The 13,851-nt window shown below is 37.2% G+C and overlaps 1 protein-coding gene across 1 annotated transcript in view; it reads right to left on the bottom strand.

Annotated features, from left to right (window-relative positions):
- The window catches only part of LOC149808038 (uncharacterized), an 82,032-nt gene that overhangs the window by 40,681 nt on the left and 27,500 nt on the right, over nt 1-13,851 (bottom strand). The window contains exon 7 of the mRNA XM_089963703.1: nt 11,073-11,253. Coding sequence (XP_089819829.1) covers nt 11,073-11,253 — 181 coding nt within the window. The remainder of the gene's footprint in view (nt 1-11,072; nt 11,254-13,851) is intronic.

Here is a 13,851-nt window from a genome sequence, read left to right as displayed (position 1 = left end):
ACATTGAAATATTGTCTTCTTCACTTAGAAGTAAAACATGTCTCGTGTGAATAGTCCATTTTTCATCGGTGATGTCAAACTCTTCTTTCAGTGGTTGAACTACTTGAATTTTGTCCAAGAGTTTGGAATAAATTATTTCTGCAAATGTGCTAAACTCAAGTCAAGATTCAAACTGTTGTGAGATTTCCATTGACTCAAATGATCTTGACCTAAAGCTTGATGCATTCGTTCCCACTAGTTAGCAACAATTTTTACAATGTATGGTCAGACTTTTCGTCATTCACTTTTTGACTGTCAAACAGGACGTGCTTTTTGTTGACTGTACTCCAGTCTGTGGTATAAGTATCTGTACTATTGTAATCCCAAGACGTGTCAGCAACATATCTTAATTTGGTATGACATCACATGTTAATGCATTAATTTATCGATACATATATAACACTGCTTTCCTGAAACTGATGAATGGAAAAGAAAGACAATGAATTTTTCTAAAAAGGGATTTACCTTGTCCTCAGAAACTCAAAAAAGGGTAATGTAATATTAATTTCTCCTTGTCCAATAATTGCACAAAATAAAAACAAATGGCATGCTACGTTTCTTTTTAACCATTCTTTATGTACCTCTCTTCTCTCCAGTGCAATGTTAATTCGATGTTTCTACATATTGCATTATGTTATATATCTCTCTAAACATTATTATTATTATTATTATTATTATTATTATTATTATTATTACATGGTCTGAACCCATAATGATAACTGTTTTGCTTTAAGATACTAATCTAAAATCTGTCATAGTCAAAAAGCATACTTGAAACAGAAGCCTTGGCTATACATAGGTACCGGTAATATCTTTTGATTGCATCGCATGAGCCTGACCATGGGTTTTGGAAACACTTTACTCCATTAATATGACAATAGTTTATTGTGTGATCTGTGCTCTCATTAGTACAAGATACTGTTCATATGACAAGGTCAATCAGTGTGAAATGGCATTACAGTGGGTTAGTACATAGTGTAATTAGGTAACTTGTTAAGCAGGTAAATGTGTTGAAATTTTTTATCATTATTATTGTCATTGACTGTTCAAGCGATGATTGAAATCGCGAAGGTTTTTTTTTCTACTGATTTGCACTATTCTTGCAGAGATCAAAACAGTCGACTAGTCAGGATTAGAGTCAATAGAAAAGTTTCTTGGCCGCTTTGAGACAAAAATTGCATCAGCCGGGAAATGTACAATGAACAGTTTGGGCTTAAGAAAACTCATTACCTCTCGGTAAACTAGGGTTTGGAGGATGGTAAACTTGGGTCGTCGCAGTTGAACAACTGTACCCCTATCCCATCACCTCCACCAACAACTGTTGGGGGCAGCTACCACAGTAATAGAACATGTTCAAAATTCCCCTGTCAATTTTCTTACTCGTGTATAAAGTGTTATACCAACAACTCTTCCTGCTACTGACCTTCCAAGTTTCCGTTACCCTTTTGGCCCCCATAATCACAGTTGGCAATGTTCACTTTCGAGCCACACCTTGATATCAACAATCACCTCGATAGAAAACACCTACCAACAAAATCAATCCTTTCTGGCCAATATGAACAAAAAAAGTTGCAAACGAACCTTGATGTATTGCATGAAATGTTAAAGCACTGCACTGACCATCTAATGCAAAATGTATGTGCAAACGTTTTTCCACAGGTTATTGCTTGTAATATTTTGGGCCTCACCTCCAACCTCGATGGAGTTCAAAAACGTAAAAATCAACCAGAAACCTTAATAGTGAACAAGATGATAAAATCTTGAAAAAAAGATGAACATGGAGGAAATGGCATGTCCTTACACCACAAAACCGTTGTCTAGCTCAAGGCGATCACCAGTTGGCTTATGATAACTCACACACCTATCCCTAAGGGCAAAAATGTTACTAACGCCCTGAATTATATTCAGTATGGTACTCATCTGTCATCAAAGACTGACTTCATGGAAGGGGCAATCATTTGGATAAATCCACACAAGATTCCCAACCACAACAATGAAGTTTTAGAGTTTGAAATCTATAAACTTATGTTTTTCTGCATTAAAACAAGACAGACTTTTCTCTCTGAAAACTATTTAGCTGGACACACAGTTTAAATAAAACTTCAGTCTTAAAGAGTTGCAGTCACTGATAATGATCCTTCCATCTTTTCTCTGACTATCTCAGCTTCCTACACTTTTTTTTATCTTTTTCCAAAGACATCTCTCATGAAAATGAGAGAGTCTCAAGTTGTTACACAAACAGTATTTATTCACACACGTTCTGAGTACACATCAATAAGCTTCCATGATAAATCGCGGCGCCCCCTGCCTCCGGGAGCAGTCCCTATCTAATGTTGCAGCTACTAAGGGGAACAGTTATTAGTTAGAACATACAAGTGAACTATGATACCACACATCTTCCCTATTTTGAGATTATCCGAAAATAACATTTTGCTTATGACTAGATATGAAAAAATGAATTAATTCCGCCAATGTAAACCATTAAATAAGTAAGCAATGAATTTACTGTCTTTGTATCTGAGCTATCCACTGAAAGAATTTGACGGAATTGATTTATATAATAGATTACTATAAACTTGCACAGGATAGTCATTATTTTAATACTACAGAAACCTAAAAGTCCAATTCTATTGCAATAATTCAGAAATCAAATACTAAAGTATGCATTGACACATTTATAAAAGTCACTTTCTTTGAAAAAATCACTGAATCAGGCTGGTTTTCGGATGACTCTCCCACTTAACATCGGCACTGGAGTGCTTGGACTGTTGGGTCCATTGGGTACAGCTGGCTTGCTGGGGGTTGGCTCACTGGGTCACACTGGGTGGTAAAATCATCAGACTTTGTGCTGGACTCCAAATGAGTCCTGACAGGACACTTTGCGGACTTTGTAGCAATGTCTGTCGACGAATTTGTTTTGACTGGAAGTAGATTCTCAGGGCTTTTCATCCACTGTATATGGATTTGATTGCGCCTGTATATCTCTTGGGGAGATTTTACCAAGCAGCTTATTCAGTCTTTGTTGACTTGAATGACTATGCCTGGTGTTGACCACTTGTTATCATTTCCATGCCATTTGATTCTGATGCTGTCTCCCTCAGTAATATCTGGTAAATTATGCGTAGTGTGGCGCCGGTTGTAAAAGAATTCATATCTTTGTTTTGTCTTAAGGTCTCTCTGGCTGATGATTTTGATGTTTGGCCACTTGGAGTTAACTGCTTTTCAGTAAAGGGCAAGGAGGTCCTCATCTGGCGTCCCATCATCAATTGGGCTGGGCTGGCACTTGTCGCAGCCGTCGGTGTGGCTCTGTAAGCCATCAATGCAAGGAATACATCATCCTGTTTAAGTATGGACTTTGCTATTTTGACCCCAATTTCTGCTTCACCATTTGCTTGTGGGTAGTGAGGACTGGTAAATACTTGTTTAAAGTTGTATTTCTTAACAAACTCCCTGAATTCTGAGGAAGTGAACTGGGTCCCATTGTCTGATGCCACAATTTCTGGCATTCCCCATCAAGCAAATGTGTTCTTTAGCTTTCCAATTACCTGCTGGGAGGTTGTTTTTGTTAGACGCATAATTACCAGATAGCATGAAAAGTAGTCAATAGCTACCAGGTATCTTGCTTGTATGGCTTCACAAATATCGATTGCAATTTTCTGCCATGGTCTGTCTGGTAGAGAGGATGTCTTTAATGCTTCCCTCCTTTGTGCTGGCTTCCTAATCTGACAAAATTCACATGTCTCTTTTTTGTTTTGGATCTGTCTCGCGATTCCAGGCCACCATACACAGTTACTTTGGGCTCTCTCAAAGCATTTGCCTAATCCCGGATGACCCTCGTGAATGTTATCAATAATTCAGGGCCTTAAGACTGTAGGTATCGGTATGATAATTCTGTCCCTGAAGAGAAATAGATCGTTCTGAATTGAGACTTCACTGCATACATCAAAGTATGGATGTATATCTAGGGGACAGCTATTTTTCTTATCTGGTCATCCATTTCTGGTGAACGTTATTGCAGTCTGCTGATGGTGGTCACTCCTGTAACCTTCTTTTATTTGTTCTAATTTCATATCGGAAATTGGCCTGCATGCCTCCACTGAATCTATACAAAGTTCCATTTCCTCTTCGTATGTGGCTTCCTGGCCTAGGAGAGGGCTCCAAGAAAGGGTGTCTGGCACTACCAAAAGCTTCCCAGCTACATACTCTGATTTTGCGTTGAAACATCTCAACCGCATCAACAGTCGTTGACACCTCAAAGTAGTTTTGTCTAAATCATGTGTGTTGATCAGTGGCCCACCAATTCCATAACTGCTGGCATTAATGCTGACAACAACTGTTAACCAGGGTCATAAAATGATAAGAATGGTGTGGATTTCAGCATCTCCTTGACTTTCATGAAGGCGCAATCTTGGTCTGCGTCCCAATACCAGGCTGTTTCTCATTTCAGCAGGTCCATAATTGGTCGCATTATTGTAGACAAATCAGAGAGAAATCTACCAAGGGAGTTGATCATGCCCATGGTGCGACGATGCTCAATGATATTTAATGGAGCAGGTAGCTCTTTCACTGTGGCAACCTTTGCTGGACTGGGGAGTATGCCATCTGAGCTGATCATGTGACCGAAGAATTCCAGTTTGTTCTTCCTAAATTCACATTTTGTTTGTTGAGCTTGAGACCACTCCTATTGAACTTTTCCAGTACCAAAATTAGGTGTCTGTCATGTTCCTCTAAGGTTCTGCCATAAATGAGTATATCTTCCATAATGGCCCTGCCCTTTCATAGCCAGTCAGCAGCTCTGTCATTTTTCTCTGAAAAATTTCTTACGTCATACCAAAAAGAACTCGCTTAAAGCAGAAGCGACCCAGTCGTGTAATGAAGGTTGTCAGTTATGCACTTTCTGGATGTAAAGGTATTTGATAAAATCCGCTTTCTGCATCAAGTTTGGAGAAGACAGTGGAGCCTATCAGCTTCAGTGATATATCATCTAGAGAAGGGAGCATGTATCTTTCCTATTTTATAGCCTCATTGAGCTTCTTCAAGTCAACACAAATTCTGACTTTGCCATTTTTCTTAGGGACTGATACCATAGACCCACACCATTCTGTGGGCTTAGTTACTTCCTCAATGATGCCTTCCTGCTGCATATGGAGCAGTTCTTCTTTCACCTTAGATAACAAGGGAAATGGTACGTGCCTGAATACAGCAATACTGTATGGCCTGGCATCATCCTGCAGTATGATCTTTACTGGCTCACACTTCAAGAGGTCAAAGTGCCCAAAGGCTATTTTGTTAATCTCTTAAGACCCATTGCATGTGCAACTGCACGTTCAAGGAGATTATTGGCACGTGGTCCCTTGATGACAAATACCCAAAACTGGTACTATACTTTCTTATAGGTAGTATTATTGTGCCATAAACTCGCCTCTTGAATCCAGAATCCCTCCTGGGCTACACAACTTGGATTCCGATTGTCTCAGCTTTGGTTTTGTTAGAAGAGAGTTGTATTTTGCTTCAGACATAACTATTGCGTCTGCTCCAGTGTCTATTTTGAAGTGAACTGAGGCTCCACAAATGTTCAAAATCACATGCCATGCCTCATTATCATCATCACACATACATATATTTACTGAGCCAACAAAGAATGTTTATTGTTATTATGCATAATCTGTAGCTGGTGTTTCATTGAATGTGACCTCATTTACTCTTTTAAGCGACAGACAATGGCAAAGTGGTCAAAGTTGTTACAACTTCTGCACCGTCTTCCTTTAGTCGGACATCTTTCACCTCTACCATGCCTCCTATTGCATTTGTGGTATGTGTGATGTGCTGTTGTTTGACCAATCAATTTAGTTCTTGCCACTGGCGCTGTCAATTTCGGTTAGTCAATCCTGGTTTAATGCTCTATGCCTTGTTCTGTTTATAAATTTCATCCAAATCTTTGACTGTCTGACTTTGGTCACGTGTCTGACTTTTTACCAGCTCTGAATGTCTCGCTATTTGTATGGCCTCCACTAAGATAAGGTCAGCCTCCATTTGTAGCTTTTACCAAACCAATTTATCCAGAATTCCAATTACAAGACAATCCCTTATTGCCTCATCCTTTTCTGTGCCAAATTCACAATGATGGGCAATTTCATACAGCTTTCTTACAAATTCCTCCACATACTCTCCTGATTTTTTACTAAGATGATGAAAACACACGCTTTTGTGGATTACATTGCTTTTGAGGACGCAGTAATCATCATATTTCTGCAACACTGGGGCGTACTTGTCGGCATCTTCAATGTTAGCAAGCTCAAACAATTTAAATATTTGTTCTGCTTCTTTCCCCACTGCATATATTAATGAACTTACTTGAACTGCCTCATCTTCCTTATTTTGGTGGCGATCCTAAAAAGCGTTAAAAAGCTGTTTCCAATCCGGCCACTCCACTGGCTTCCCAATGTTAAAGCTCTCCGGTGCCTGGAATTTTTCCATTTTGACTCACTACAAAAGTTTAGGTATCTTTTGGACTCACTTCTGACACCATGTCATGAAAACAATGGAGTCTCAAGTTGTTACAGAAACAGTATTTATTCACACACATTCTGTGTACACATCAATAAGCTTCCATGATGGATTGCTATGCCCCCTGCCTCCGGGAACAGTCCCTATCTAATGTTGCAGGTACTACGAGGAGCAGTTATTGGTTAGAACTAGCAAGTAAACTACGATACCACACAATATCATATGATACACCTTTGCAATACACATACTGCTGCTGATGCAGTCACTCTTTTCTCGTGATATAAATGCAAGGAAAACAGGGTTTGGAACAGAGAATTTATTATCTATGGAAATATTAAAACAAATTAAAAAATGCTATACACCCTTTCACCCTTCTAATCATCATGGTATATTTTCATACATGTACTGCTGGTAGTTTTTCTTACCTATTTCAGAAGCAAATTTGTCATTTAATGACCGTTTTGAAACAATGCGTCAGATTTATCTTCCAGGTTTTTGTTTGAGTACCAATAGCAAATCAAGGTTCTTTGCAGACAAAAGAGATAGTTGGCATTGAATTCCAATAGTGTGCCAACGTTCATTGCAGAGAAAAGAGTTGGCAATGAATTCCAATAGTGTGCGAAGATTCTTTGCAGAGAAAGGAGTTGGTATTGAATCCCAATAGTGTGTGAAGGTTCTTTGTAGAGAAAAGAGTTGGCATTGAATTCTAATGGTGTGAGAAGGTTCTTCGCAGACAAAAGAGATAGTTGGCATTGAATTCCAATAATGTGCGAAGGTTCTTTGCAAAGAAAAGTGTTGGCATTGAATTCCAATAGTGTGCGAAGGTTCTTTGCAAAGAAAAGAGTTGGCATTAAATTCCAATAGTGTGCAAAGGTTCTTTGCAGAGAAAAGAGTTAGCATTGAAGTCCAATAGTGTGTGAAAGTTCTTGACGGAAAAAAGAGTTCGCATTGAATTCCGACAGTAAGAAGTGGTTCATTGTAGACAAAATATACAGTTGGCATTGAATTTCAATAGTGTGTGAAGATTCTTTGTGGAAATGCTCTGCAAAAACTACTTCCATTTCCTCTTGATATGTGGCTTCTTGGCCTAGAAGAGGGCTCCAAGAAAGTGCGTCTGGAACTACCAAAAGCTTCCCAGCTACATACTCTGCCTTTGCGTTGAAGCATCTGATTCTGATTCGCATAATCAGATGCATTCCCAACAATATAAATTGAAATATCTTCTGTCCTCAACTTCCAGTAATACTGTTCAATATAAATGGTTAGTAGACAACTGATTTCTAGGTTCACATTGGTTGAAATGAACATTTTCTTTATGTGAACCTGAATTTGGAATAATGTGACTGAACTGAATGTTTATTGTGATGAATTATTTCAATGAATTGAACGAGAAATATCTAACGAATATTGATAATCTGAGTATTAGTTGTTCATCTGGGCTTTGTTTACTGATTTGAGTATGGGTTGTTGATTTAAGCATTGTTTGCTGATCTGAGAAACAGTTGTTGATCTTTGCATTGTTTGCTGATTTGAGTATGGGTTGTTGATCTTTGCATTGTTTGCTGATTTGAGTATGGGTTGCTGATTTGAGCATTCTTTGCTGATCTGAGAAACAGTTGTTGATCTGGGCATTCGTTGTTGATCTTTGCACTGTTTGCTGATTTGAATATGGGTTGTTGATCTGGGCATTGTTTGCTGATTTGAGTGTGGGTTGTTGATTTGGGCATAGTTTGCTGATCTGAGAAACAGTTGTTCATCTGGGCATTCTTTGCTGATTTGAGTATCGGCTGTTGATCCAGGCATTGTTTTTAATTTGATTCATTAAAGTACTGGCTTGGTATTATCCTGCTGATGGGTCAAGCCCACAAAACCAAAAATGACTTCATAAACCCGTGGTCATACAATTGCGAAGAATATAATTTGTGTTGCATTATGATAACTAGCTGATGAAGGATGGTACGATGATACTTAACTGTTTATTTCCAGCAAAGAAGTGTCAGCATGATATATCTGCTTATTCTCTGCTGCTGATTATTGATCAAAGTGGTGTTTATACTAAACACTGCTTTTAACAAACCAGCTTGCTTCAATAAAGTGTTGGCTTGGCATTAACCTGCTGAAAGGGTCACGGCCACAAAGAAAAAAAATGACTTTATACAGCTGTGGTCATACAATTGCCAAAAATATAATTTGTGTTGCATTATGATAACTAGCTGATGAAGGATGGTACGACGATACTTAACTGTTTATGTCCAACACAGAAGTGTCAGCATGATAGATCTGCTTATTCTTTGCTTCTGATTATTGCTAATGCCATCTGTCCTGAAAGGCCCTTGACTTTTGATTTTAATTAGTTTGATACCATTTGACAACAATAAAGAGTTTCAGTATTTCATGCTAAAAGTGGTGTTTTTACTAAACGATGTTTTAGTAAACCAGCTTGGTATACAGAAGTGACCACAACAGAATTTGTCAGGAATATCATTTTTTTTTTGCTTCCTATTGATTTTCATAAATGAAAGTTCCTGACAAGTTTGTGTTGATTAATGAAGTTCACAAACTACTATTGTCATTATAGCTTCTGTAACATACACTCACCAAAAGTATGATCCAACTTTTTCAAAGTTTTAATAGCATTTCTGCCAAATTATAGAAATAAAGAAAATGTTTCAACTGCAAGACAATGGTATGAATGGCATTAAGAGTGATGCATGTGGATTTAAATATCAAATAAATACCCACTGTGTTCATGGTACATGTGGATTTAAATATAAAATAAATACCCACTGTGTTCATAGTACACGTGGATTTAAATATAAAATATATACCCATTGTGTTCATGATGCACGTGGATTTAAATATAAAATATATACCCATTGTGTTCATGATGCACATGGATTTAAATATTAAATAAATACCCATTGTGTTCATGATGCAAATGGATTTAAATATAAAATAAATACCCACTGTGTTCATGGTACATGTGGATTTAAATATAAAATATATACCCATTGTGTTCATTATGCACGAGGATTTAAATATAAAGTAAATACCCACTGAGTTCATGATGCATGTGGATTTAAATATAAAATAAATACCCACTGTGTTCATGGTACATGTGGATTTAAATATAAAATAAATACCCACTGTGTTCATGGTACACGTGGATTTAAATATAAAATATATACCCACTGTGTTCATGATGCACGTGGATTTAAATATAAAATAAATATCCATTGTGTTCATGATGCAAATGGATTTGAATACAAAATAAATACCCGCTGTGTTCATGATGCATGTGGATTTAAATATAAAATAAATACCCACTGTGTTCATGGTACACGTAGATTTAAATATAAAATATATACCCATTGTGTTCATGATGCACGTGGATTTAAATATAAAATAAATACCCACTGTGTTCATGGTACACGTGGATTTAAATATAAAATATATACCCATTGTGTTCATGGTGCACGTGGATTTAAATATAAAATTTATACCCATTGTGTTCAAGTCCACGTGGATTTAAATATAAAATATATACCCATTGTGTTCATGATGCACGTGGATTTAAATATAAAACAAATACCCGCTGTGTTCATGGTACACGTGGATTTAAATATAAAATAAACAACCACTGTGTTCATGATGCACGTGGATTTAAATACAAAATAAATATCCATTGTATTCATGACGCATGTGGATTTAAATATAAAATAAATATCCATTGTGTTCATGGTACATGTGGATTTAAATATAAAATAAATACCCACTGTGTTCATGATGCACGTGGATTTAAATACAAAATAAATATCCATTGTGTTCATGACGCATGTGGATTTAAATATAAAATAAATATCCATTGTGTTCATGACGCATATGGATTTAAAAATAAAATAAATACCCACTGAGTTCATCATTATGCATGTGGATTTAAATATAAAAGAAATACCCACTGAGTTCATGATGCATGTGCATTTAAACATAAAATATATACTCAGTGTGTTCATGATGCACGTGGATTTAAATATAAAAGAAATACCCATTGTGTTCATGATGCATGTGGATTTAAATATAAAATAAATACCCATTGAGTTCATGACGCGTGTGGATTTAAATATAAAATATATACCCACTGTGTTCATGATGCACGTGGATTTAAATATAAAAGAAATACCCATTGTGTTCATGATGCATGTGGATTTAAATATCAAATAAATGCCCATTGTGTTCATGATGCATGTGGATTTAAATATAAAATTAATATCCATTGTGTTCATGATACTTGTGGATTTAAATATAAAATAAATACCCACTGAGTTCAAGATGCATGTGGATTTAAATATAAAATGAATATCCACTGAGTTCATGATACATGTGGATTTAAATATAAAATAAATACCCACTGAGTTCACTACACATGTGGATTTATTTATTAAAGAAAGACCCATTGTGTTCGTGACACATGTGGATTAATATATTAAAGTTCATGATGCACATGGATTTAAATATTAAAGAAATACCCATTGAGTTCATGACATTTTGTAGGTCCTTCAAGTTCTGCAGAACTTCTGGAATGAGATCTGGCATGGCGTCCACCAGGGTGGCATCAATGAAGAATGCCACACAGTGAATCTGATCATTTAGATTTGGGTATTTAATAAATCCAGGGGTATCTGATGAAATTGAGCCACTGGGGTCCAGCTGGAAAATGAGAGGAAACATTATGATAAAACTTAAGATATCACATGCAGAAGAAGTTTGTTTTAGTGGAGATAAAAATAGAAGGAGATTTTTATGATCAGACTGTGATGACATCTATTAGTAGTGAAAGGGGTCACCCTACGTACAATGGGAATTAGCATTACAGGGACCCCTGGGTCACTCTACGTACAATGGAAATTTAACATGGCGAAAAATCGTGGGTCACTCTACGTACAAGGGGAATTTAACATGGCAATAAATCGTGGGTCACTCTACGTACAAGGGGAATTTAACATGGGATTTTTTTTTAAATTTTAAAAAAAAATTTTTTAAAAAAAGGGGTAGGCAATGGAAAGGCTATCTCTTTTCGAGATATATGGGGCCCTGAAAAGGGCCTTTGGGTTTTCTTCTGCTTCTAATTTCTTCTTTTCCTCCACCAACTTCTTATTTTATCTCCAACACTCTTTCTCTTCTTTTTTTCTCCTCCTCTTCTTTCTTCTCTTCCTCCTCTTCTTTCTTCTCTTCCTCCTCTTCTTTCTTCCTCTTCTCATTTTCCTCTTCTTTTTCAATTTTTTCGTTCCATGTTCTTATTCTTATTCTTTCCTCTTCATCCTCCTTCTCCTCCTTTATTTCCTTCATCACACCACTAATCTTGTCCTTTGCTTTTCTTAAATTGTTAATTTCCATCTTTACACGATGGGGACTATAGGAATAATGGTCTTCAACCAGTCTTATTAGCATCTGTTCCATTATTCCTAAGTTGTCTAAAACGTCTTGCAAGGTTTGTATTTTGTCCATTTGGTTTGACGCCATCTTCTTTTTATTCTTTGCAGAATGGTTTGAACGACGAACACTGTGGGTTCTTATACGAAAAGCGCGGACGTGAAGGAAAACATCCCCCTAAAACATAAAATGGATCTTACCTAGATCATGACCCAACAACGCGCGGACGTGAAGGAAAACATCCCCCTACTTTCTCATTTCATATAATATAACCCTAACTATACTCTCTACATACGCTAAGAATCAATTAATAAATCCATAATCTACTATTCACACAAACTTACTTCAGCATTTACAAACACAAACACACAAACACACAAACACATACACTTCCACTATTAATAAAGAGTTAGTGTTTATTTTCACACTACTCTACCTACACACATTGGCAAATCGATCGTTATTTCTTTTCTAGATTATTGGGTAGCCCTGAAAAGGGCTGTTTTTTTGTTTTGCTATGGCATTCTTTTTTTAGTTTCTAAGAATGCGATGTCCTCTGAGGATAGACTTTCTGGCAATAGGTCTGCTTCTTCGGAAAGAGAAGAAGAACTCTTTGGTGTCGATACGGCAATCGACAAAGCCTCTGTCAGGTTCAGGTTGCTGCTGCTGCTGCTGCTGCTGCTGCTGCTGTTGTTGTTGTTGCTGCTGCTGTTGCTGCTGTCTCTGAAGTCTGTACTTCTCTGTCCATTCTTCTTTCTCCCTGTTCATTTCTTCTCTGAAGAGCTCTTCTATCAGGTCTTCAGTGATTTTTAACATTCTCACATTCTCTATTTCTTCTGGCTTCGGTATCAGACTGTGTCTGACCCTATGCAGATTCACGTAGGCTTCGTTGAGCTTAGCTAGTTTGGAGCACATCTTCTTAGGAGGATGAGTCGACAATGGATGGCTAGACTGGGAACAACCCGGTTCTTAAAGTCAAAGCGCGGACGTGAAGGAAAACATCCCACACGGTTTTCGAGCCGCAACGTTCATGAGAGGGATAGTAAGAAATGAAAGAGCATCAATCCAACATTCTTATAGCTAAACAAACCACAAAGGCATTTTTTTCAAAACACAACATTTTTATTCAAAAATCACTTAACACTAAACAACAACTCTAACATTTTTTAACAATAATATAACACTATAACATCAAACAATTTTTTTCAAATTACAAACATTTTTTTCTCAATGGACAATCTACTTTAAACAGGGCTGACAACGTTGTGAAAGAAATTGTGATTTCCACTGTTGGAAATCATTAGGCCATTGATGGACACTACGTTTCCTAGCTTGAGACAAAAGATAAGCATAATGGTCACAAAACCATCGATCTACTTTCACATCGTTTCTAGCAGAAGAACGAGGATCGAAATGAGTCACTAAATGTTCTAAGGAATAGCCCAGGCTGCGATGATGCAGAAAATACACACAGTACTGTCCACACACCAAGGAATCTGTGCCTTGTAATTTCACGTTATTGAATCGGGTGGTTTGAGCATTTCTTCTCATAAAGTCGATGATATCGTCTTCCAAAGGGGGCAATCCATACGAATCGAAATATTCCACACATCCTTCTTGAGGAAAGTAGACGGCTACCCAGTGGGTTCCTGGGAGATGACTGTCGTCCGTGTTGATCACGTAAGCTTGATGGTCTTTAGGTTTGCGATGAGGGAGTTCATCTTTAGCACAGACGACAGGATTCCAAGAAGACGTATACGAACTGTGGTTCAAAAGGTAATAAAGTTCCCAGGTATCCATTTGTGTTTGTGTGTTTTCTTCTTCACAGGTAATAATAAGTCGTCAATTCGATCCTGACTTTTTGCTTGAAAATGT

This window comes from Sinohyriopsis cumingii, chromosome 1 (genome assembly GCF_028554795.1).
Source record: "Sinohyriopsis cumingii isolate HCF-2022 chromosome 1, ASM2855479v2, whole genome shotgun sequence".
Taxonomy (NCBI): domain Eukaryota; kingdom Metazoa; phylum Mollusca; class Bivalvia; order Unionida; family Unionidae; genus Sinohyriopsis; species Sinohyriopsis cumingii.
This window is presented reverse-complemented; position numbering and strand designations above follow the sequence as displayed.